The sequence below is a fragment of the Fulmarus glacialis genome, unplaced genomic scaffold (assembly GCF_000690835.1).
Source record: "Fulmarus glacialis isolate BGI_N327 unplaced genomic scaffold, ASM69083v1 scaffold8631, whole genome shotgun sequence".
In the NCBI taxonomy this organism is placed as follows: Eukaryota; Metazoa; Chordata; class Aves; order Procellariiformes; family Procellariidae; genus Fulmarus; species Fulmarus glacialis.
Window position 1 is genome coordinate 7,276 of NW_009192094.1, and position 26,374 is coordinate 33,649.

At 39.0% G+C, this 26,374-nt stretch overlaps 1 protein-coding gene across 1 annotated transcript; it reads left to right on the forward strand.

The window, feature by feature from the left end:
- LOC104083444 (lethal(3)malignant brain tumor-like protein 3) lies at positions 1-26,057 on the forward strand (the record flags this gene model as incomplete). The annotated part of the gene is made up of 8 exons (XM_009586929.1): positions 1-108; positions 13,001-13,112; positions 15,326-15,485; positions 16,495-16,633; positions 17,900-17,984; positions 20,281-20,372; positions 24,160-24,264; positions 25,922-26,057. Coding segments are annotated over exons 1-8 (931 nt in total), but the record flags the coding sequence as incomplete, so codon positions are not given.
- Positions 26,058-26,374: the final 317 nt, after the last annotated feature.

The window sequence follows — 26,374 nt, forward strand, 5'->3', positions numbered from 1 at the left end:
TGCATCATGAATGAATCTGCTTCTAGTGGAAATGGTCAAGAGTTTGATGTATTTAGTGCTATGGACTGGAAGGATGGCATAGGTACTTTGCCAGGAAGTGACCTAAAGGTAAGATATGTAATTTTTTTAATAAGCGAAATAAAAATGTTACATGCCAAAAGAATGCATTTCACAAGCTGGTGTGTAGGTATCTGCTTTTATGAATAAAACATGAATCTGCAGCTCTGAGTTAAGAGACTGTAGCCTGTTAGATTGTAGCTCTGGAGTTTCTTGATTCAGTTTCTGGTGCTGGCACAGACAGGCATCATCCCTGTAAGAAGGCATAAGTTAGCAATGCCTCTCTATATAGACAGAAGTAATCAAGTGCACAAAATCCAAAATAAATCTCCAAAGTTAAGCGTGAAAATTCAGTCCACTTAGAACATTATATTACAGTATCACTAGGAATCTTTATACTGTCATTGACTCTCACGGTCTCATGTTCTTAGTTCTTTTTATTTCTAAAAATAGTTTATTTTTGCTGAGCTTTTGTCATGTGCGTGCCTAGAAAAATGAATAAAGTGAGTGCTTCTGAGCTTGGTATAGTTTAGAAATTTGAGTGATACTGGAAAGTAATTTTAATTACATTTTTCACACTGGCTTTATTTACTGAAGTAAATTATCACAATTTTATTTTATTTTCGAAATATTTTATGTATTTTTTTAAACTCATACTTTTTACTATGTCATCAGAAGATGTCCTCTGCCGCGTTAGCTGAAAATACAGTTTTGACATTAGAGACTTTCTTGCACCTATTTTCTGTTGATTATAGTCAATATTTTCATATCATTCCATTTAGGCTAAGGTTGATGAGGTTTTCTCATAGTTTATTTTTTAAAAGGAATCTCACAAGAACATTTGTGTTTTTTAAAAGAACTTTATATCCCTTGGTGCCTGATACAATTTCTGTTGTTGAAGTAGAGTCAAAAAATGTTTGAAATCCAGAACATACATATTGCGAGTGTGTTTTTGTGTTGTTGTTTTTTTTTAAATCACAGAACCATAGAACAGATTCACAGAATAATTTTCTTTGGAAAGGACACCACTTCTGAGCACCCCAGACCTTAGGCTGACTTGGATCAGGTTGCTCAGGGCCTTATCCAGTACGGATTTGGTTATCTCCAGGGTTGGAGATACCACAATCTCTCTGGGCAACCCCTTCCAGCATTTGACCACCTTCATAGTGATTTTTCGTTTTATGGATACTTTGTTGGAATTTCCCCTTTTGCAGCTTGTGCCTGTTGCCTCTTGGCCTTTTACTGTGCACATCTGAGAAGAACCTGGTTCCGTCCCCTCTATATCCTCCCATTAAGTACTGGAAGACAGCGGTAAAATTTCCACTTCTGTTCTTAAGACTGAGCAAACAGGTTTACTCAGCTTCTCCTTGCATGTCTTCTGCTACAGCCCCTACTTGTTTTGGTGGACATCTGCTGGACTTGCTCCAGTATGTCAGTGTCTTTCTTGTACTGGACACAGTAGTCCACATATGGTCCCATCAGTATTGAATAGAGGGGAATAACCAGTTCCCTCGACCTGCTGGCTGCCTTCTTGCTAAAGCAGCCCTGGATGCTTGTGGCTGCCTTTGTTGCCAGGGCACATTGCTCACTCATGTTCAACTCATAGGTCGTCTTCTGCAAAGCTGTTTTCAAATAGTCAGCCCCCGGGCTGTCCTGGTGCACGCAGCTGTTCCATCCCAGGAGCAGGGCCTTGCACGTGCTTTTGTAGACCTTCATGAGATCTTGTTAGTCCATTTCTTCAGCATGTCGAGGCCTCTCTGAATAGCACCTCCAATTTGATAATTTGCTTTTGCTGCCTGTATGCATACAGAAGCCTTTCTTGTTGCCTTTGCTAGTTTCTTCTCCAGCTGAGCTTTGGGTTTCCTAATTCCATCACTGTACACTACAGCAATATCACTATATACCTTCTCTATATAACATTTCCCCACTTTCACCTTCTGCTTACTTCCTTTTCCATTTGAACTAAGTCAGGAGCCCCTAGTTCATTCATGTTGGCCTTCATCCACATTTGCTTAATTTCTTGCACATTGGTATGCATCATTCTCCTGGTGTGAGGTCCCTAGAGAGATATCCGGATCTCCCGGGCCCGTTTACCCTTTAAAGCAGTCTCCTGTATCACCCTGCCAAGCAGATCTCTGAACAAGCCAAAATATGCCTCTCCTGAAGTCCAGTGCTGCTATTTCAGTATTTGTTTTGCTCACTTCTTTCAGGATTAATTTCTTGTACATTGGCATGCATCATTCTCCTGGTGTGAGGTCCCTAGAGAGATATCCGGATCTCCCGGGCCCGTTTACCCTTTAAAGCAGTCTCCTGTATCACCCTGCCAAGCAGATCTCTGAACAAGCCAAAATATGCCTCTCCTGAAGTCCAGTGCTGCTATTTCAGTATTTGTTTTGCTCACTTCTTTCAGGATTTCAGACTTCACCATCTCATGGTTGCTGCTGCCAAGGCTGTCACCAGCCTCCACATCCCTGACCAATTCTGTATTTTTTTAAAAAGTCCAGGCTTTTAAAATTCCTTTCTATTTTAATAAGCAACATTGTGTGCAAGGCAAACACAGTGTTTGCAGAATACAAAGGGAACAATGCAGGAAAATATAATAATCTCATATAAATCACTGGTACGTGCTTTGTTCAGTTCTGGTTATCCTATGTCGAGAGGAACAAAACCGAGGCAAAGGTGGGGTCATTAGTTAGTAGAGGTATGGGAAAGCTTCCATGCAAAGTGGGGGAAAGGACTGGGAGGTGAAGCTGAGGGTAACTTCAAGAAATCACGTAAGAAGATTCTGTACTATGTCCTGTTCAGGAAAGCATGAGCTTCATTTTAAGATTGCTCTTCTGGTTTATTTTTTATTTTTATTTGGAAACAAACAGGTATTTGATTTTTGGACAGAGATTCTTTCTTTGGTCCGCGCATTAGGGAAGACACAGTCAGAGGTGCGATGGTAATGTACCCAGAATGATGAAAGATACAGAGGGAATTGGCCTGGCAGCTCATTCTGGTATTTTTTTTTAAATATAAAAGCAAGGGGTTACTGGATGAAATTGAAATGGAGCCATTCTAATGCTGACTGAAGGAAGAATATTTTCTAACAATGCAGAATTAGCCTGAGGAGCTCACTGGACCAGGGAGCATCAAGATGTAGTGAAAGACTAGACGTTTATATAGATACCAAAAGAATTTGAGCTGTTGAAATAGTAAGGATTTTTAAGCTTTCGAGATAATTGTAACAACTCATTTTTCAGGGCTGCTTCTAAATACTGATGGTTAAAAGGGTGACTAATCCCTTGAAACTCTAAATGTGATCGTGGAAGATATGTTATGCTCTTTGTGGAATTCTCAGAATAGGGTTAATATGGATGGTTTACCTGAACTGTCCTGATAACAGAGTATTTTAATAGTGTCCCGAATCTAAAGAAAATGGCCTTACATAGCAGTTACTTCTTGTAAGCTTGCATGTGTCCTTCAAAAATTATAGTAGACTTGTTCCACTAAAGATATCAAACCGTTGCCATGTATTTACGTTGAAATGTAATTGAAAAATCTGGTGAAAGCACTGTAGTAGCAAGATGCTCAAATCCAAAGATTCTATATTTACAGCTTGGTAATAGATTAGAGTGCCTGGGTTTTTTATAATAAATAATAAGCAATAGCTGAACTATTCATTGCAGACAATGTATTACTTACATTCTCCATTTAGTCTTTTCATAAAACATTGGAGAAAATTGTCTTTGAACACTCAGATTTGGTAAACTATATTGTATGAGTATGTTTTAAGTTAAATCTATACCAAAATGTTGAAATGCAGCTTTTTAATACAGAAGTTTTGTGTAGTTACCTAGTTGGAAGTCCTTATTTTTAGTCATGTAAGTCATACGGCATTTGCGTGTCTTTGCTGCTGGCATGATGAAGTTTCATGCTTATTTTTACATACGCACTTCCAAAGAAATCTCTTTTCTGGTGTGCTATATTAATATCCAGCCTTCTCAGATTATCAGGCAATTATATCTGAGCAACCATTCCTTTTAAGAACTGCTTCATTTTTGTGAACATAAGTTACTCTATGAATAAAAGCTGGTAAAAAACCTGTTGTAAGTAGTGTAAAATGCTTGAAACATTTACAAATAACTTTACTCAGTATTTTCTTACCATTGCTTAAATTTAACTTTTCTTATGATACAGAAGAACAACTAAATCAGAAGTAGGAAATTGCATTCTTTCTTTTTGTTATGAAGTCCTGTGGGCAGTCTCCTGCCTCCAGACTGTACTGAGGTAGGCTGCATCAGGGGGCACTCGCTTCCCAGTCTAATCACAAGAAGGGAGCCGGCTCAGATACCAAGCCTCTGTTCTCAGCCATGCTATGGTCTCTTATGTCTACATCTGGTTCCACATCGGTAAAATGCTGAAAATGTTCTTTTCCTATCATTTTGGGCACTGTTAATTGTTAGAGTTTTGTCACCCATAGTTGGAGAAGGCCGTGGAAATACATTCTCACACAGATTTTGTAAAAACTTCTTAGCAAATATAGTTGTAAAATAATTAATACTTTTTGAACTCTGCTTTGAGCATGCTGTGTAATAGATAAGTAGTGAGTGGTTGTGGAAAACGCTAGAATTTCAAATTATACAGGAGATATAAAGTTATAGGGAGAATTAAAAATTGTACAGTATGATGCACTGAAGACCGAGAACAAAAATTTTAGCATTGTATTAGTTCTTTCAAGATGTTTAAATAAAACAGAAAACTTGAATTCCAGTAGAGTTTAAAATAGTTTACAAATTACAGAATGCCTTCATGTGGCAGGCTAAGTAATGTATGCTCATCTGAAAAACATCAGTGCTTACCAGTTACTCTGCATGGTGTGAATGTAAATGTGAAATACTCTTCTTTTTTTCTCTTCTTTTTTTTTTTAAATCTCTGTGCCGAGTGCAGGCAGTAACACCATCACTTCAAGATTTAGATGTACTCATTAAATTGGAAAAGCTGTAATAATTTACAGTCACTTCCTACTACAGTGACAGAAGTTTATGAAGTACTTCGTAATGAGTTTTCTAGTGCTTGTGTTTGGGAAGTGAGCTGTTATATACTGCATGGACAGAATTTTGGTCATTATTTCCAGCTTGCAAATTGTGCTTGAATGGAAAAAAAAAACATGATGATGAATGAATTAACCTGTAAATAAAGTTGGGCAGCTAATATCGTAGGAAACCAAATGTAATAGTGGAACATGAATGGTGGAATAATGGTCAGCGGTGCTCAGTATTTCCAGCTGCGCTGTGAAGAAGGTAATGGTGGTTCACAGTGCTGCGTTTCTGGATGCGTAGGTGCAACAGCTCAAGGCAGTAAAGTGCATCCTTTCACCTGCCCATTCTGAAATTGCATTCAAGTTTGCTTGAGATAATTAACATTTTGAAAACAACTTACTTTTTCCCTCAGTTGATTATACATTACACAGCAAAAATACTGGTAGCGTCTCAGGCGGTAACTAACTACAGTGCTTTTTTAGTGCAAAGCTAGTTCTGCCCTCATGCAGTGGCATGTGCCGCACTGAATCTGGGGAGCCATTTCTCTTTGGGGGAGAGGCCCCGAGAGTGTCTGCGGGAAACATCAACTGCCAGGAACCGGTTAAATCACTGCCTCCACTGGGAAGGTGTTATTCTAGAGGTGTTCTTATTCTTCAGGAAAGCTGGTAAGGGGTAGCGCAGGGAGGAGAAAGCAAGGCAGAATAGACTTCTCTGACTACGTGTGAGCCCCAGCAGACGTACCTAGTGGCCTGGTCTTTTCCATGTGGAGGTAACTTTCTTCTGTTGCGATCTAATGTAATTAATTAGCTCACGCTGTGCTTCGTCAACATAGATTTCTGGTCTCTTTGTATTGTCATAAAATGATTTTACCTTATTTAAAAAAAGAAAGACCAAAAAGGAAATTTCACTATTAAAATCACTAAAACTCCAAAGCCAAGAAATGCCGGAATGAAGTTTGCCTTTGGATCTTTAATTGGATTTCCTCATGTGTAGTCATGGTAGAGTCTTCTCTTACGTTATCACATGCTATTTTACCACAAAATCTACCGCGTCATTTGCTGTAGATGCTGTTAGACTTGTAAATAACTGGGCAGAGGATTTCAGGAAGGAAAAGGAATAGTTTTGTGATTAATTCAGGTAAATCCCACACAGGAAAGCTTAGCGCTGCACTTGCTTCTACCACAGCCTTCCTGTGCGGTGCCGAACAACTCACTGGAACCAAAACTTTGGCAGGTAGCCATTCATTTTTTATTTGTCGCTTGCTTGGGTTCCCCATGAGGTATTAGCATTTGGTATTTAGAAATATTCTGGCCGAAATAATTTGAAGCCAGGGTTGCTTTGTAGGTCAACTTCTGGGTCAATAAGCCTTGTCTTGGCAGGCCTTGACTTCTGGCTCTGTTCCTGATTTATGTGTCACCTTAAGAAAGTCTGTTTGGCTGCAATTTTCCTACTCAAGTGGAGATAATAAGGCAGACTGAGTTTGCAGTGGAGAGAAATCATTGAGAAGCCGTCTGGTAGTAAGATAATTCTTGAGCACTGGGGACGGAGGGCAGGGATTGGAAGAGCCTGAGGAGTGTTTAAGAATAAAGTAGATAAACTTTACTGCAGACAAGACTGAGGTATCAGCGGTAGCTAAGCTTTCAGTTCAGAAGTGACGAGAGAATGTTCCTATTACTAATTTTTTTTGGAAGGTTGTAATTTGATAGTAATCCTTTCCTGCTTGTGCCTGCCCAGATAGGAAAAAACCTTTCCTTTTGGATGCAAATTATTCTCTCTTTTTCGTTACTTCAGGATTAGCCTATAGCAGTGTTACTGAAGCATCTTAAAATCAATTGAAGATTGCTTGAAGCGCTTGACTTTCTTGCTGACAGCATCATTCCAGTGAGGGGGGGTCTGGCCCTGCCCCTTGGTCATGGTGTGGAATTTAATCTCTGCTGACTGTGATTTAGGGAGCCCTGAATAGTCTGGGATCCTACTTAAGTTGTTTGTCTTCTGCTGTACTTGCCATAGCAGGAGCATGCAGGCAGGATCCCTTCTCATCATTAAAGAAAGGGAATAGCCAGGTGCAGGGACACGTTCCCCTAACCTTCTCAATCCTTGAAAGAGTCAAAATTTTGCAACCAGGCAAGCATCAGGGGTCACATGCTTACTGAGTGCTTTGAAATAAGCTGGGAGCAGAGTACTCCAACTATGAAGAGCTAGGAAGAGAGATTTGTATTTTCTTTTGTACGTGGCTGAGAACAGAGGTTTTGTTTCAGGAATTACTTTGCACTGCATTGTAACAGTAATTGCTAGAGTGCCTAAAGCTTTTTTAGATACACATTCTTTGTTATTTCAGTGGGTTTTTTCTTAAAGAAAATAAACAGTCATTTTACTTTCAAACCTTGTAGAGTAAATAAGACTGGCTTTACTGCTTGAAGAAAGAGTATAAAAATACCCAACAGCTGCCTCATTTTCTGAATGCTATCCAGCCCCTGCCTGGGGCAGGGGTTCTGTGGAAAAAAATAGTATGTGATCGTGCATGTAAAGACTGTATCACACACACACAGAAGAGGAGAATGGTTGAATGGACAAGTTCTGGCATTTACTAACTTATTCAACTTAAATAATATGTAAAAAATAGTCTGGCATGTAGCAGGATGTGGTTGGACAATACAATATCTATAGGTGATTCCTCTGCTTTAAAGAGAGGAGGAGCTGTAAGATGCCAGAAAGGCTCTGATTTATCTGAGCAGTCCCACTGAAATCACTGTGATTAAACGGTAATTAAAATCAAGAATGATGATAACTGTTTGCTAACCAGAGACCTGAGTGTAGTTCTTTGGTTTGTATCCCTAGAGTCCCAGATGTCGGTCCTCTTGACAGACTGCTATATAACTCTGCTACTTTAAATTTAGTTACTTCGTAGGCATAAAGAGCGTTTACTCGATTTACTTTTGTTTTGGATAATACAGATTTTGCAGGTTTCTTCTGAGCTAGTCCACAATCAGTGTTGTGGGTTCAAGATGAGTTTTATTCCTGAAGTTACAGTCAGAGTGCAGCAACAATTATCTTTATTGCAATGAACTCTTTGTCTTATCTTGCCCAGTAGATGGTAGTGTTGGCTGTTTTTTCTAATTTATTTTGAAGCTGTGCATTAAGACGCGTGGGTTTTTTTCTTCTTTTTTGTCCTTTGCACTTCACTTGTTCTTCTTTTTTCTTCCTTTTTATTTCTGCCTGTTCTCCCAAATAATATTTTTACCTTGTAGAAAACAATAGTAGCCTTTATTCTGATTTGATCTCTGTGGCTACTGATAAGATCTTGTACACTCTCAAAAGGGCACAAATAGCAGCAAACGGAGATAGGTCTGATCTTTGTTGCTTTGAATTAGACACATGCAACAGCGGGGACTTAATTTGAAACTAGATTGTATATATTTCTTCCCAATAGGTTTGAGTTTCTAAGAATTAATCTGCAATATGGTAGACATTTCGCATTGTTTGCAAATTTATCCCACATAGTGAGAAATACAGAGAGTATTTTTATGAAATGTGGAGAAAGAGGACTGAAAGCCCTTTTAACATATAATTCCCCCTACATAAAACTACAGAGTGCCTTCCAGCCTGCATGATAAGGCAAAGAACTTCCATTAGAAATGGAAAGGTCCTAAAGCCACTGGAGGAGGGACAGCAGAAGTCCACCTGCGGTGTTATGCTTAGTCATGTTCACTGAGAAAAAGTGATATTCCATGGTTGAGCCCAGCACACGGTGGGCAAAGAATGACGGCCTGATCAAGAAGATGGAGCACCATTTTCACAAGAAGAATAGAAGGAGCTTGTGCTTAGCCTAATAAAATTAAGTGTGGGGGTACATAATTCCTTGCTTCAAATGTATACCCAGAGAGTAAGCGCTAGAGCTAAGTAATCCATAGGGTAATGTGGGGTTAAGAACAAATGGGTATAAACTGATTATGAATAGATGTAAATGAAAAGTTAGAAGAAGGTTTTTCGAGAAGGAAATTCAGGAATGGACTTTCAGTAGAGGGACTGGTAACAGAAAATCTAGGCTCTTCTCCATTGCAGCTGAAACATGAAATACTTTGTGTGATACTATTGCCTGCAATAAACAAAGGCTTCATCTCAGTGACTTACAATACTTGTTCCAGTCCTCTGTAAATTTTAATGCAATTTTAATTTCTTAAAAAATGTTTATTGATAGTAATTTTGATCCCTGTAGAAGAACTTAGCATGTGGACAGACAGAAATGGTTCAGAAAGTATTTATAATGTTTGATTATTATTTATTTAAGCCTTGGTTTCCCTCAATGTGTTCTTTATTTGTTGAATGAATATTAAAATGTTCCTGGGGATTAAATTAACAGTCATACAAGCTGAAGTCCTGGTATATCAGGGCATCATTTCCTGAGAATGTGAAAATGTATCTCCGTTCTGAGTGGAAGGAATCTCTTATGATGTTTAGATGGAAGCTGTTGTTTAATTCTCTTTTCATCATTGTGGAAACTCCTGAACAAGGCAGCTAAGTAAGTTCTGTGTTGTATACTTAGCCACTAACAGTTGGACTCATCCTGCCAGTTCATGATATATTCATGTTAAAAGAACTGCAGTAACTTGAAAATCTGTATTTTTGCCCTTGTTGCTCACCTGTACATGAAACTTTGAAAGTTAAATTTTCTATCCAAATGTTATATTTATTTTGTTTATCCTACTGTGGATTCGCTCATGAAAGCTGTTGAGATTTCTTTCTCTTCTTTCTCTTTGCCTTCTGATCTTTTAAGACCAGTGGCTCCATTGGGTGGGATAGAGAATTATCTTCTTAAGAGGTTACTTAAAATTTGCAAACAGGCATTTGACAAAAGTCAAGTGGATAAAATTCATACCCAACAAGCTTTATAATTTATTGTCTTTTAAACATTGAAGCAACAAAAAATCAGGCTTCTTTGTGAGATTATTTAAAAAGTACTTGATAATGGCCTGACTTTGTTTCTATCAATGGGAATTTTACTGATTGCTTTAATGAAGACAGGTTTAAAGAAAATCCTTCATCCAATGCAAATTTATATATCTACTTAAGGAGTTTTGTGACTTAAAACCAAGTTTTTACTTCTCAGAAGGCTACGGATCCATCCTCAGGAGTTAGCTCAATGGCACTGTTTCCTTCCCTCTGTATCACCTGCTGTGAACTTCCAGACTGTCAAGATACTTAGGGGAGTATATGGGAGGACTGCTTTTACTGTATTTTAGCTTGGATCATCAAAAATAAAGGAAATACTATGACAGAACCTTTACCTTCATTTTTTTTGTCGTCTACTTTCAAAGTAGAAGAGGCTTATGAAAGTGTTGAATTTTTTCATGGACACATAAACCACCATTAATCTAGATCCTTTTTTGTCGTGCTTCCAGCAGTAGACACTAGTTGGCATGTTGCTCTGGCAGCTCTTAATCCTGTGATGACTTTGTGCAGCATGCTGCTTTGTACATCTATTTATCCCATTTTTAAGCAATTAACCTCTGTCAAAAGTTTTTTGTTGCTTTTCCTCCCCAGCTAAAACCAGAGTACGACTTCCCCGGTCTGAGGCATTTTTCCAGTCAGCTATGGAGAGCTCAGCGTGCACAGTAATGCTGAAGCTGTAGCTGGGGAAGCAGTGAGTGAAAGCAGACATACCTGCTTCAAGTTTGCGTCCAAACAGGAGCTGGAGGCCTCTGACGCTGATAGAGGCGAGGCTGCAGGCAAAAACGAGCTACAGAGGTCAGACGAGGCAGCTGGCCCAGGAGTGTTGTTGCTCCTGCCTGCTAAGGCAAGTGGTTACTCCCCATCACTGAGCCCATCTTAGCGTGGTGGCCTGGCTGTTGAAGAGCTCTGCTTCCTTAACGGTTCGGCTCTCGCTGCCGTGAAGAACCTCCAGTGAAAGGGTAGCTGGGAGCAGCCTTCCCTGCAGTCGTCTGTCTTTCATCATTTGCTGCCTGTCAGCCAGCCTTCTGAAGCCAGAAGGGTGGGTGGGTCGCTGCACCGGCTAGGGTGACCTCCTTGCGTACTATGGGAGGACCCGGTGGAGGAGGAACGTGTGTGTAGTTGCAGGGCTGAACATCGATTGGATCATGCAGAAATATCCCAGGTATTATATTTGGTGTATGTATGTTGCAGCTGATGTTGTAGGAAGGTGCAGGAGAGTGTTTCCAGAAGTTGGTTAGTAACCTCCCTGTGACCTGTTGGCTGGTGGGCTGCAGCACCGTGTTTTAGTCTGAGCTTGCAGCCTGCTTGCTGAGCCAGCTGTTGCAGAGTTAGAGCTCTTGGAAGCAAGGAAGGTTTTCCCTCTGGCATCCATCCATTCCAGAGGCAGCAAAGCACCCATAGCAAAAATGAGCTTAACCAAAATAGGAACCAGGCTGGGCGCGTAAGTTGGCCGTAAGACACAGGGATCCTCTTCCGAATGGTAACTCCACTGCTTTGCTTTGGGTTGAACAATGTGAATGTCTGTCCACAAACTGGAGTATGAGCACATGGTGTTAGTGCATTTGGTTGCCTTTCAAAGCTGAACTCCTGGTCTTTCAGTCCAGATGGATTTATCGACAGTTTGTCCACACTTACGTATTTGTTGTGAGCGAAGCTGATCGCAGGTAAAAATCTTGGCTCCAGAAGTCGTACAACTGTGTGAGGTCCTCCTCTTCTTCCTCTCCCTCCCCACAGCTTATTATTTCTGAGCTGCTCGCATTCCTTAGGACCTGGTTGCTCTTTGCAAATGCTGAGGCTGGAAGGACTGTATTAGTGAAAGCACACTGTTGTGGTATGTACATCATGGGGCTTATTTTTGCTTTCAGTCAGAATGGCTTATTTTTGGTACTATACCGTAGCAGGGTCCAAAGTAAGTGGGAGTGATTCATCCTGCAGCCTCCGGAGGCACAGAGGAGATCAATGTAGTGCCAGGCAATTGTTCCCCTTCTCATTTTCCCAAGGTAAAGTTGCCTGACCGGAGAAACAGAAATAGGCTTCGTGCTACTGCCCTGAAGGAATATTCTCGCAGGTGGGTGCTGGGGAGCTTTGAAAGACTCTCTCGGGCATAATTTTTCCTGTTGACCTCCATTGGTGAGAGTACCTCACTGCTAGAGACCTGTCCTCTGTGGCAAAGCTCGGAGAGTTACACCCCTTCGCTGTTCAGAGCGGACGATCAGGGACAAAACGCTGCCTTGAGTTCAACCCGTGTAACCGGCTGGGCCTGCAAACCGCGTAGTGACTGGGAAGCTGAAGTTTGTTTTCATCTGGTAGCGCTGTAATAAAGAAAAGCATTTGGAAGATGCTTTTCTGCTGGCAGCAGGGTGGATATAACTCCCGGTGCTCCTGTGTAAGCACAGCATGTGGGGTATTGTTGAGCCTTGCTTCTGGCTGACAGTAATAGCACGTTCAGCGTGTAATTAAACAGCTCATAAACTGCCTTGAGATGTTTGTTTATGTGCACTTTACAGCGGAGAAGTACTGTGTTTTCGGAGGATGCTGAAATTTCTGTACTCTGTGAAGCATTTGTATTTGACGTTCAGTTCCCTTTTCCTTGACAAAAATACTGGAGTGACTGGAGTGCGTTATTTTGCTGGCAATGAAAAGCATACGGTTGGGAGATTTTCCCATGAATTTCTGTTACTGATTTTTTGATTCTTGTGTGTAAGTCAGATATCGATCTGCATGTGGAGGCATCTATATCAGTATCTATTGCAAATTAGTATTTTTAGGTAACAAATGAGTTTGCATCTTGCTTGATAGAAATAAGAAAGGCTTGTTTCTAATTCCTTGGGGATAAGCAGAAACACGTAGAAATTAGGTAATATGGTGAAGACACCATGTAAAAACTATCTTGATGACTAGAAGAAGGCACCGTAAGAGAGGATTAGTACCTTTTTACTATACTTTATGCTATTTGTTTTGTCTTACAGTTTAGAGTGAATGAATTTGGGGCCCTGGAAGTGATTACAGATGAAACTGAGATGGAAAGTGTTAAAAAGGCAACTGCTACCACAACCTGGATGGTTCCAACTGCTCAAGAAGGTCAGTTAAGAGGCGGTAAACATTTTCTGTGGTAGACTGTATTTTGTTTAATATATTATTTTTTCTTAAAGATTGCCTCCCAAAATAAAAAAAAAACTTACTTGCTTTTTAACATCATCTCTGATGATGTTACCTGTTTCTTGGGGTGTGAATAAGTATGAAAATAAATGTATTTTAAGTTAAAAGGAAATAATTCCACTGTTAAACATCTGAAGTTCAATTACTGCCACAATTTTTTCTAACAGTAATTTTTTCTAAGTTTAGAATCAGTATTTTGCCTCTATTTAATTTGCAAAGTAGAAAATTTCTTCCTTTAAATTACTGAGAATTTTTTAGAGGTTATTTTTGTTGAGCTGGTTCTCGAGGCTGCCCACAGACTTTACTAACTGCCTACAGTTCATTTATGACCGAAGTACCGCACACTGTAAACTGCCTTCACATGATACTGGCTGCTGCTCAGCTGCTATCACCAATGTCAATGTATGTCTGCACTGTTGCCTTGCTCCTCTGACTATGCTTTTTTACAGTATTAAAATTAGTGTGTAGTAACCATTTATGTTTATCTTGAATGATGAAATTCTAATAGCTGTAGTATCTGTCTACCAAATAAGGTGTTTCCTGGATTTAAAATTCTGATGAAAGGAAACACCTTTTTTGTTCAAGGAAAGTTGGTTTATAAATTCTGAAAATTTTAATACACGAAATCTAGCAATGATGGAGTAGCATGAAAGAGGGTATCACAACTGGTTTTGCGATTACTTTCAACTACCTAGTTTTTTTCCCTTGTTGATACTACATTTTATCGATTTTGTTGTAAAATATGCATTCTGGAAGTCCTTTGAAAAGCAGACTTCAAAATTCTGGTTTAATAATCATCAGCGTAAGCACGATAAGCAAAGTCAGTGAAAGTTTTCCTTTGCTACTCCCCCACCATTAAGTCTTAATTGTCACGTGACTTTTGTGAATAGGTGAAACATTTACACCAGTGGGAAAGTAGTTTGGGCCTCAGCTGTGAGCGGTGAAGCTTCAGACCACAGCTACTCTGTTCTGTAGGTCTGTCTCCAAGGCAATGATAGTTATTCAAGATTCAAATCTGTGATGAGAGTGGCAACAGTGTAATAGCATAGTAGCACAACAGGTTCTCTCCTTAGACTGAGAGATCACAGTTGTCTGCAGTAAAGCATACAACTTCATCCCCTACAGCCTGTAAACCTAAAAAAAAAAAAATGTTGCTACTGAATTAAAGTGTGTTTATGGACACAAACATACCAAGTAAGCATCCTACTACTACTACCTTACACTGTCCTGATTAATCTAATGCTACCCAAAGATAAAAATATTGCTGAAGTTTTCCATTGTGAGAGGAAATAGCTGTTTTGAACCACTAATGATGCTGGAGTATAAATACAGCACATAAATTATATATTCTTCTAGTGCAGATAGTCTGCACGCAAGAGTTCACTTGACTCCACTTTCAAAGACAGTACAGTGCTCAAGCGAAAGAAACAGTTTGTGACTTGAAATTTGCCTTTTGGGGGGGTGCAAAGTCAACGACGTGCTCTAGAAGCTGGAGAACTTGACAGTGCTTCGTACTTGCCTGTGAGTGAAAGAAACGGCATCCTCTCCTAGGCTACATGCCTCTTGTGGGGAAGTTGCAGCTTAGGATGAGTGAGTAACTTAGGTTTTGAAAATTTCTTTGTTACAAATTAGTGATTTTTTACTTCTGGTAGACCTCAGGCAGGTTGAGCAATAGCTACTGATGTGAGACGCTGTAGAATGTAGTCAAGTGATTTACTTCCAGAAATAAGTTCACCTATTGAAAGATCACTTCCCCCCAAACCTTTTTCCCAAACGACCCTATATATAGGTCAGAAATGAGGCATGTCAGCAGGAGATGAGATGATGAACTCCATGCAGTGATGACTCTGTGGGCAGTCAGCGCGGTGCCTGTCACAAAATTCACTCTTTAAGCAGTGTTGATGTGCCACTGACGACAGAAGCATGAAATTGATGGATTCCTCTCTCTCGTGTTGCAATATGAAAATCCAACTTGCTTGCCAGGAATACGGACCCATATAGACACTAACTCCCAGTTCTTCATTCTAACAAGAGTGGTGTGACTTCTGTTTTTCTGTTTGCTTGGCAAGGCCTGCTGAGGATGGTTGGAAATGTATCACCTCTACCTAAGTGCAGTTACTTTTTTCATTGTGCAGCCTTTTCAGAAAAGACAGGGATCCCCACAAGGTTGAAGGAAACTGCAAAAATGGATGGACTTGTTTTCTGTGAAAACTGTTACCGCTATGGTACCGTAGAAGATTTTGTTCCTGAAGGGAAATTTTGCAGCCAGAAATGTGCCCAGCAAGTAAAAAACAAGTAGGTGCTATTATAAAGCATAGAAACAAAGAATTTGGCATAAATGCAACATGAGATAAAAGTGGTGGGATAAAAAGTTAATGGTGGGGCAAAGGGAGATGTTCAGCAGTCATGTTTTCGTGAGTCTCCGTCGGTTTATAATGTTCTTTCACTGTTTTTCATGTAAATGCATTAACAATGTTTGGTTTCGTCTAACACTTATGTTGGAGGCAGTCTCTTTTGCTCAGTGTGCTGTGTTCTGCTGTCAGATGCAAGCGGTAAAACAGTCTATGGGATGCATGAATCAGTGTCAGACTCCCACCCTATTTCGTAATCATTGGAATTAAGATAATCAGTAATGAGATGGTTGGTGTGGTAAGTTAATTATAATTAAGTGCAAGAGCTGTGTTATAGATGACAGTGAGTGAAAACATGAGCATACTGTAGTTTCTCAGTTCCTTTTCTTTCAGTGTGCAGTTCATCTCATCATAAAAGAAGGTTTGTGTTAGTATGTCCATTCTGTATTGCATATTACTGCATTGTGGCAGTTTTTAACATCTATGATTTTGTGCATTTTCCTTCATTTTTAGCTAATTGCTTCAAAGTTTTCTGATCTGCTTGCTTGTTTAGCAATTTGTGGAGTCAGATACCAGCTTTCTCCAACTGGATTTGTCAGTCTTAACAACTACCTTTGCCTTCCTTTCTGTAAACTGCCCTGCAGTCCTAAACATTTCACAGTTTGCTTCTCCATGAGACTTGACGGTAGATGGGAAAAGACACACTGTTTAAAACATGCAGAACGTGTTCAGCGTAAGCTGGTAGCTTTCCTTTTGCAGTTGCTATTGTGTGTCTTTCAGATTAATTCTTTTAACAGATGTGATTTTCAGTAGTATTTCTAAGAATGTATTTGGTATAATACCCTGGGACCTACAAACACTTGACCTTCAGATTTACGCGCTTTTTACTTGTTTTATGAATATGAGAAGTGAAATAATATTGGCTTTGTGTCATTGTGTTACTCTTGTAATAGAGAACCAAAGGAGGAAAAGCCCAGTGTGGAATGCAATGGGGAAGATGATTCCAAAGGCCTTCGGAAAAGAAAAGCAAAGTTACCTCTCAAAGAAGAGTCCCAGGATAATGGGGAGAAGAAAGAGAATCCTGATGAAACTGTTAGTATGCATTATAAACCCATTCCTGCAAGTATTTCGGTGGGAGTTTTGCCTTATATTGCAATGTCAGCAACTTAATCAGTCTACAAAGAGAAGTGACGGCATCACTCTATCAGAGGCACAATAAATAGTTAGTTCACTTACCAGTTTAATTATGCCTCATCAGTAAGTTGTAATTATTGACAATGAGCTGATAAGAGCTGGCTTTTATCTCTTTTCCCTCCTTTTTTAAGAACAGAACAAAAAGAATGTAAAGGAAAAATGGTACTAACCTGGACTTGCTATGTTTTCAGCATAGAAAAATAGGAGCACATATTTCCCAACACCTGCTACGTTGTAACTCTGCACATGAATAAATGACTATAGACCAATAATTTATTTACAAAGAAAGCTACATTACAGTTAAGAAGAGAATGCTTTTGATTTTCTTAGTGTAATTCGCCTTAGAAAATCATAGCTAAAGATTTGGTTTTGTTTTGTGTTGCAGTGTAATGTGCTTTGGGGCACCTTTTGTTTTTTTCCTGTTGGATTTATTCTTCATTTTAGAATAAACTTATCACAATACCTTCCCATAATGTTTGTTTTGGTGTAATATTTGTTTTCTTCCCAATAGCTGTGGCACTGCTGGGAGGAGCACAGTTTTGAGGGAGAAGGGGAGAGCTCTGTCAAAAGGCTGAAGACACTAGAGTTGTCAGAAAGGAATTCGTAGCTCTCTGTATAGCAGTATTTTAGGCAAAAGTCAGGGGACACCTTCTTTGCCTCCATGCATCTGCCCTCCCAAATGAGTACTTATTCTGTTCGTCTATTCAGCTGCTAAAAAAACTGTTAATACACAAACAGTGAAATAAAAAGGATCAGTGCCATTTTATATTTAGTAAAGCAATTGTACATTTGAAAAAGGCAGACTAAAGCTGTGAGAGGTTTTCCTTTAAATCATTTTGGAAGCATGAACATATCGAAGATACTGCTATTTATCGCTGGCTCAGCCAGGCCTGCCGAAGGCTTCATGATCTGTCCCTGGCTTAGACAAGGCTGGCTGGCTGAGTGCCAGATGTTGAGTCCTGTCTGTCATTTTCGCCGTGTTTGCTGTGATTTGTCACTGATGGCTCGCTTTGTTTTTATTAGACATCTGCAGGTTTGTTCGAGATAGTGGAGAGCTATGTCAGTAGCCATTTAAATGAAGTCACAGTTAAACCTTGTGTGTCTCCATTTGTATTGTGCTAGACTCCTGAACTAATGAGGTTACTGTACTCTTTTTTAACTTAGGAGGACAAACCTGAAGGAAGGATCTTGAGAGTCTCACAGAGAGCCAGGAGAAAAAGAAAAGGGGAGATAACAGTTTTGAAACAAAGTAAGTTAGCTTATGAAACAAAGATCTTAACTATCAATTCTTTGGGTAATATCCATCTCTTATTGTGAATTGCCGGCATTGTTTCACTGAATTTCTATTCCCTATTGAGTACATTTTTTTCAATTCTGTAAAAAGAGAGTGCCAGTGTTAGTTATAGCAATTAAGTTTTAAGGATTGAAGAACTGAGAGAGCCAAGTGAAAACTGGGAAAAAAACCCATCACTTGGAGATTGATTACCTTTTACAAAGAGCCAGTTTATATACCTCTGGCAGCGTGGAAGAGGATATAGTGAGTATAAATGTAATTGATGCACATTTTAGGGTTTTTTTTCATCCCTCTAAAGAGCGCTGGTGTTAAAGGGTATCAGGCCCATTGAGTTCCCAGATGTTGAAAGACATGTATTAAGCAGAAGTGAAAGTTTACTTTTGTTTCCTTGGGGATCAATTTTGTATCTACAGTATGTGCTGGAAATAGACACATTTATGGAACTGTTTAGAAATAATTGCTATAATCAGTCCAAAGGGACATACGCTGCATCAAGCGACATAATAAAACATATTTTAAATGAGTGCTGTTTTTTCAAGCTATTTGTATGATAAATACTTCTAGGAAGAATCAGAGAATCAGCAGCTGTTATACCTCAGTGGTTACACCAAGCACAAACCCACATCTTGCCCTCCAAAGTGTTTCTTATGGTAGACTGGGAGCCATTACCAGAAGTTGCTGGGCCACTAATCAGCACAGAGCTCCAAGTAGCTCTGCTGCACACTAGGCAGATGAAATACTGTTTGAAGATGCAACATATGAAAGTTATGGAAGATCCCCCTCCTGAGATAGAATTACTCCTGAAATATAAATATTATTTCTACAGTTGTTTCCAAAGCTGAGGTCATAAGAAGGGTGTGAGATACAAACACAAAGCTGATGCTCTATGGAAATCACTGCTGTCCACTGACAGAATGATCTGTACACATTTCTTCTGTTTTTTTTTATTTAGGAAAATGCCAGTTCAGCACAAGAGATCTGGTATAAAAGACCAATTTATATTCAGAACCAAGCACATAACTTTGTATTATTGTGCTGAGCAACACATCTCTTAAACGGAATAGAAAAAACCTGAGTAAATCACAAATAAAATGAATGTGCTTTAATAGTGTTGAGCGACCGCTGTCATTCTGAAATTTGTTATCTTTTGGTTACATTATCAGCTTTCTTCAGGAGAGTGTGGCATCACTATTGTTATGGTTCGTGTTTTAATCATAAAAATGCTTAGCCAGACTGTTACTTAAGGGGCTTATTTCTCTTGTGAGTAGCCCACAGTCAGGATCAGGCCAGAATCATACTGTGGACTGTGAGGAATCCTCCTGGCAGCATGAGCTTATGGTCTGAAATGCTAAGCTGCATGTGCGGAGGAGGCATTTTAGCAGAGTGGAGGTGTACGAAAGTAGATACATACATGGCCAGCCTCACAAGCCATCTGTTTTTGAAGGTCCTGGCTTTTGCTAGTGCAGTTAGTCTCTTATTTTCAGGGCCTAAAAACTGTTACTCACTGATGTGACTGAAGCCAATATTAGGATGGACTGTAGCCAATATTACAATTACTATGCAAGTGTATGCGAGTGTTCATACTATATGAGCAAACCTGAAACTGGAGGTTTCTGTCATGTGCTGATGACATGATGGGAGAAAAGAGCACTGGTGGCAGTTTTGATGGCTTGGAGAAATTACTGTTAAATCACTGCCTCTGCACCCAAAACCGTCAAACTACAAAGTAATGGAGTAGGTTAGAAACATTCTGAATACTGTTAAAGAGTAAAGAATTTCAACTGTGATTAAAAAAACACGTCACCAGTGCTATTCAGTTGAAAATGCTTTCCAGGAAAATAAATTCTTGGAAAAAAAAATATAAAATATTGAGCTACTTTGTGATTTGAACTGACCTTTTTACGTGTTTGCAAATTGTGTATCTTAATGCTTCTTATGAGCAATAAGGGAAAAGGGACAGGGGGCAAGACTTCGTAAGTTGTTCTTGTCACCTGAAAGAGCTTTTTCTTGTAACTAATTGAGATCTGAACTGCTGGAAACCTTTCTGTACAAACCAGGAACCTTCATATTCCTGGTGCCGTTAAACCTACAGAGCTACTTTTTTCCCTGAAATAAGTCCTGAGAAACACCATGAATGCATTTAATAAAATGTAGATTTGAGATAGGTATGTTATAAACTTCAAAGTGGTTTTTTTTTTCTTCAGAAGTCAACAGTTACAGAATTCTTTTGCTACTGTGTGCTTCTTTACAGCTGTACCCTCTAAAGGAAGGCAAGCATGGTGTTGGGCGTCCTATCTGGAGGAAGAAAAGGCCATTGCAGTACCTACTAAGCTTTTTAAAGAGGTATGACCTTCTGAAGTTTAAATCAGTCAACCACCTAAGATCATGAAATTTCTGGGGAACCAATTAAAAAAAAAAAAATTCGAAGATTTTACCCTTCTCTGGGGGAAAACCTACATGATTAAAACAATGCTATCCGTCAGCAATCGTCAAGATAGTTGGAACATCTGAAATTAGTTATCTTTCTCTGCTTTTTCAGAGAATTCTGTAGTTGTAGATGAATGCTGTCAACTGAGACTACAGAAAGCAGATGCTTTTCCAAAATCTGCAAGTTCTAGCCTTTCCTTGTAATCTCTGAAGTTAAAAATCTGATACATACCCTCATTTTTTCATGCCATATCATTCTCTTTAAATATGTTTAGAAAGATGGTGTAAAGGTCATCTGTTGGCTTGTTGCTTTGTATCACCTGTCTTTTTGCAGCTCCTGCTGACATTATATTTTGTTACTACATCAGATACTAGTTTGGCTTGTTCCCATTTTGCCTGTCATCTGATGAGGTGTCACATCATCATCTCTTGCTTGTCCTTCGCCTGCTATGGTAGTCTTTGTCATTTGTCATTTCAGTGCTTTCTCTAGTGCTGTCTCTCTTGCTTGGAAGAGAGCTCTGTATGCAAATCCACAAAGCTTCCATGCTGTTCTCTTCTCTTGCAAAACCTGGCAAAACGTGAGCATGTCTCAGCTGCTGTACTTCTGCTATGTGTATCCGGTATTATTTTTTGATAATTCTGTTCTTGTAGTCTGTTTCTTGCATCGATTTCCTTCTGTTTGCTTTATACTTCCAACTATTAAATCGTTTGTGCAGGGATTAGCTTTCCAGCTTACATGTGTGTGCGATGCTGACCTTTAATTGGTGCTTTTAGATGTTACTGAGGTACAAAAGTAAAGAACTAGGATTGCGGTGTACAGAATCCATAGATTCGTGGGTGCAAGAACAACAGTTACCTGACCATCCTTAGTTATATCCCCCTGTACTATATACTGGTTGAAAAAGTAACAAGAAAAAAATCTGGATAAGTGGTGCCTCTATCTGGAAAGTAGATTTGCAAAACGTTGCTCTGCCTGTCTGAAGTTCCATGAAATGCTCTTGGGGCACACAGGTGTATACCAGCCTTTCTGGGCACTGCACATGGTGGTAAAGTCTGGAGTTATGTGGTGACATATTGTTTCCTTTATTTTTCTCCACAGTGTACCTTTCTCATTCAGTGCATCTTATTTAATATTTTCTTTTAAAGTCTTTAGCTCCTGGGTAACTCTAGGGTTTTATTTAGTGTGCAGTATTTAAAGCCTGTAGTGGAGAGAGAATTCTTAATAACACTCAGAAGTGGCCAGGTAATATTTCTCCATTTTACAGATGGACAAGCAAGCCACAGGAACAGTAGGGTTAAAAAAAAAAAACCCCAAACTTCACCACCGATTTTGAATCCTTGATTTCCGTTTGGATTGTGAGAATTACTCTTTTTTTCTTTTATTTTTCCAGTTCAGAAGCAGTACTTCTCATAGCATTTTTTTGTATCCTTAGTTAGGAATGGTCAGGATAATGGAGTGTCCTTGCCACTTCATGGTACTTAAATCTTAGAATAATTTCTAGGCTGTGACTGACAAGCTGTTATTGCTCCAGTAAAACAAAATTATTGACCCTTGAATTTTCTTTTTTTCAATCTCCAATTCTTCTGATGTAATCTTCTGGCTTTTGTGTGTGTTCTTGCACCATACGTAAAAATTTCTAATCCTCAGTCTGCCATCTGCTTATTTGCTGACTTCTTTTACCTTTACTCTTATTTTGTTCTTGTATCTCTCCTTAACGAAGTATCTTTAAATGTTTGTTGTAAAGATAATGTGTGATTACTAAGTTTGTCATAGCTTTACCTTGGGTGATGTATTGAGAATAATGCACAAAATTGAAATCTCTTCAATAGTATTAAAGTTACTAGTCATCTAAAAGTTGCCTGTTATTTTTGCTGTAAGAGAAACCAAACTAAAGATAGCATTGCCTTAGAAGTTTTAGATCAGACAACGGGAAGTATAGTGAATAATTAATGTCTTAAATTTCAGGAAATACCTGTGTGATAATTGCTTAATTTTTAGTGTATTGTTTGTAGAATTTTGTACTGTTTGTACAGTAATGTTTGTTATAATAATGAAAGAATAAACAAAACTGTGACTTTTTAATTGTTTCCTTTCTTTGTAATTTTATTTGTGCTTGCTTTTGCAAAATTTCAGTTACATTTTTGGCCACTGTTCCTCAATGTGTCAGTATTTCTAGCATTTCAGTTTTCCACTGAGGTTTTTTATTTGTAAGATACTTGTGATATAAATGGCATTAACTGCAAGTCTGTGCATCAAGATGAACTTCAAAAATTTCAGTTTATTGATGTAAAAAAAAATGTTCTACTTTTACATTCTTCTTGAGGAAGTAGCTAGAATTTATGCATAGTGTAACTTCATTAAACTTTTCATTGATAATAAAAATGTTAAGTGCAGTGATGTTAGGATGAAATAACTTTCAAATGCATGTACTGCAGTCATACTCTGATCCCTTAACTGAGGTCCACAAAATGATACAAGCTATTTTTAGGTAGGGACTTGGAGCTGTGGTTAGACATCTATTAACTGGCCACTTCAGGCTGATTTGAACTGGTCTGGTTCTCCATTTCCCTTCCCCTTGACTGCATTTCCTGCTCTTGTGCCATGCACTGCATTTTTTTCTCCTGGGTTTATTACTCAGTTGTATCAGTTGCAGCCAAAGCCACCAAAGAGAGGATTCCCTTCCTTCCAAGTAAGTGAGGCCTCTCTGAGTACCTCCCGTGGTACCTTCTCTTTCCATTGACGGCAGAGGTACTGCAGATGGCTAGGGAGCATGTGTAGCTTTTAGACGGGAACAGAAGGAAGGGGGAGCATGTAAGATGCTTCTCCTGTGTTTTGTCTGTAACCATTTGGGACATAAAAACTGTCTGGCTGTGAATTTGTTAATCCGGGGAAAACCCTCTTCAGTTTTAGTCTGTTATTTTTCTGATATTCCCTCCAATTTAACCTTAATATCTGCTAGCTGGCTTCCTTCCTTAGCAGAGGGCAGGGAGCATGATACATGGGATGCTGATGACTTCTGCTTGAAAACATCCGTTCTGCTTGGCCTTGTTTTCACCTCCTGTTTTTTGAAAGATGTTCTCCTGGGTTCATTGTAATGTGATATAAGGGCAGTCATGTTCCTGTGGTGCAAAAATATTCCTGGAAAACTAGCTAATCTGGACTCCACATATAAAGGAGAAAGTAACATCAGAGGCCATCCCTATATACAAACAATGTGTCATATTTCTGCCTTACAGTTTGTCTTTGATGGCCTGAGATGTGGAAATGAAAAGGCAAAATAGAGCATCATTGTTGTCATTATTATAGGAACGATGACCACCAGGAAGGTGTCAAAGTGTCCCTGTACAGGCTGAAAAATGAATAATTACGTTGTTAAAATGTTCCGTTGACAACTAGGGAAAAAAGTTGAGGGCAAATCATGTCATCTTCTTTCCCTTGATTAACTTTTTTTGCTAGTTCTTTATAATTTTCTTACATACTCTCAAGTTCTAAGTCATTCTAGTATCAACGTGTTTTTCGAACAATCATAAATTTCTCTTTTCCGCTGCATGTTTTTAAAAATGCGAAACTTATTTTAAAATGATTTATTAGTTCTTTCAGAAACATGAATATTAAATAATCATTGTTCTTTTTCTTATGAAGAGATTCTGTCTTTCTCTGGTGTACTTTCAGAAGTATTGAAGCTGTTCTTTTCCATTGCAGTATCAGTCTTTCCCATACAACAAAAACGGATTCAAAGTAGGGATGAAGCTGGAGGGCGTGGATCCCGAGCATCAGTCGATACACTGTGTTCTCACGGTGGCCGAGGTAAGTAGAGGCTGCGAGCAGCCGCGGTGCGGGATTACCGGAGAGACTGAACCAAAACAGCAGCAGCTGAAAGCGCTCGCTCTTCCCTAACAAGCAGACAGAAACTGTGTGTAGGAAGATGTCTTTTAATGTCATTAATGGCATTCAATGTACCTGACAGACATGTAAAGACTATATCCAGTGCCATGCAGCAGTGACTATTTGCATATATTTAGCATATGCAGCTAGAGAAGAGAGTATTACACTGGTTGGGCGATGTGTGTTTTTTCTGTAATGCTGTAGTTTAAATCTATATTTAAATGAGAAAATAAGTGGAAAAAACGTAAGTATGACAACTGATACATAGCAGTTTTACAGAAGTTTGATACTATTTACAGTTGCTCCATTCACTGATACAAATACCTAACGCTTTTTTGTGTTGCAGTTGTGCTACAATTTTTTCAGGCTGATGGCCTCAGAAATTGCCTGTATTGGCAACTTGCTACGAGTTAGTATACAATATAAAATCAGTTTGTCTTTTTGCTTCAGTTTATGAAATAATTTTTCTGATGAGTAGCTTCTTTGCTTTTAATAGTATAAATGAGAACCTGTTTCTCAGTTACATTTTATATGTCTTTCAAGCATACCTTATATTAGTTTTTTACATAGTTTTACCGAGGATCATTTTTTGGGTTTGTTTTGTGAATTAAAATGGGGAAACAGGAATAGGTAGGTACTCTGCTCTGTATCGTTGGTATTCTAGGCAGCTGTAATTTTGCAGTTTATATTTTAATAGCCTAGGCTTTTGTGTTCCCATTTCTGGACCTCTTCATGGCCCATAGTCATATCCCATTTCTGTGGATCTCTCTTCCATTTTCTTGCGGATGGTGTGTCAGCTGAGTATTTCCTGTGTACCTTGTGCTCAGCACTAAGTGATGGGTCATGTTTTACTGCAAGATGACCTGAATTCCACAGAATTCTGAGATGGCAAACTGGAAGTTATGTCAGAGTATACATTAAATATAAAATAGGGTGACCTTCATGTCGAGAGATTTTCACTGATGACTGCAGGAAAGTTATGGCATTTGGCACTCAGGAAGATGTGGAGAACTTGTGTACAGAGAGAGGGATTGTGTCCTGTTTTTCCTCTTTCTCTTGGTGGTTAATTTACTACTTCATGGAATAATGAAGTTCTGGGGGATATCTCCACTGACTTCTCGTCTTTAATAACAGTTCTCAGTATCTCTCTGGGGGGCCTGTTGAACATAGTTATTGTTTAGTGCTCTCTTGCATATTGAGTAATCGGGATAGCTTGAGAGCATCATTATCTGCACTTTGTCCATGATTGTGTCAGATGTATTCATGCTCTTCTGTAGGGTTTCTGTTTTATTCTCATGTTGGGTTGAACAGTTTTCAAGTTTTTGAACACTAATGGCAATATCCAGCTTTTTAGTTAATTCTTTTCACCAGAAGAGGAGGCACTCAGACTGAGAATAGCTTTGCTTTTTTATTCTTTCCTTTTTATCAAATGAATTTATTTGTCCAGTGTTGGCTTGAGCAGAAGGAAAAGGCTGACTGAAAACACACTGTTGTTATGCATAATACTGAACAGAAGCTGTTGCGTGTAGGGCAAACATCTTAAAACATAGTCTTGTATGTTGTACGTTCTTGCTTTTAGGTTTGTGGCTACAGAATACGACTCCATTTTGATGGGTACCCGGATTGTTATGATTTCTGGGTGAATGCTGATTCTTCAGACATTCATCCTGTTGGATGGTGTGAGAAAACAGGTCACAGGCTTCATCCACCTAAAGGTATTGTTTAGTTTGAAATGTGTGCGTTTTCCATAGCTCTGAGATCGAGACTATCTGTGTAATGCTGTAAATTTTTTTTTTGGCAGAAACTTCTTTGTTCATTTAGTCAGAGTATTTGAACATGGCAAATTAAACTCTACTTGAGGTTGAAATCCCAGCTTTTTTATTCAGTGGAAGTTCAGAGAAAACAAAATGAACCATAAGAGTAATTCATAAGGCATTAGGAAAGAAAGTTAAGCAACAAACGTAGACCCCAAATGAATGCTTATTGCAAGTAAAATGGCAGCATACTGGTGACATGTATGCTTAAACTGAAG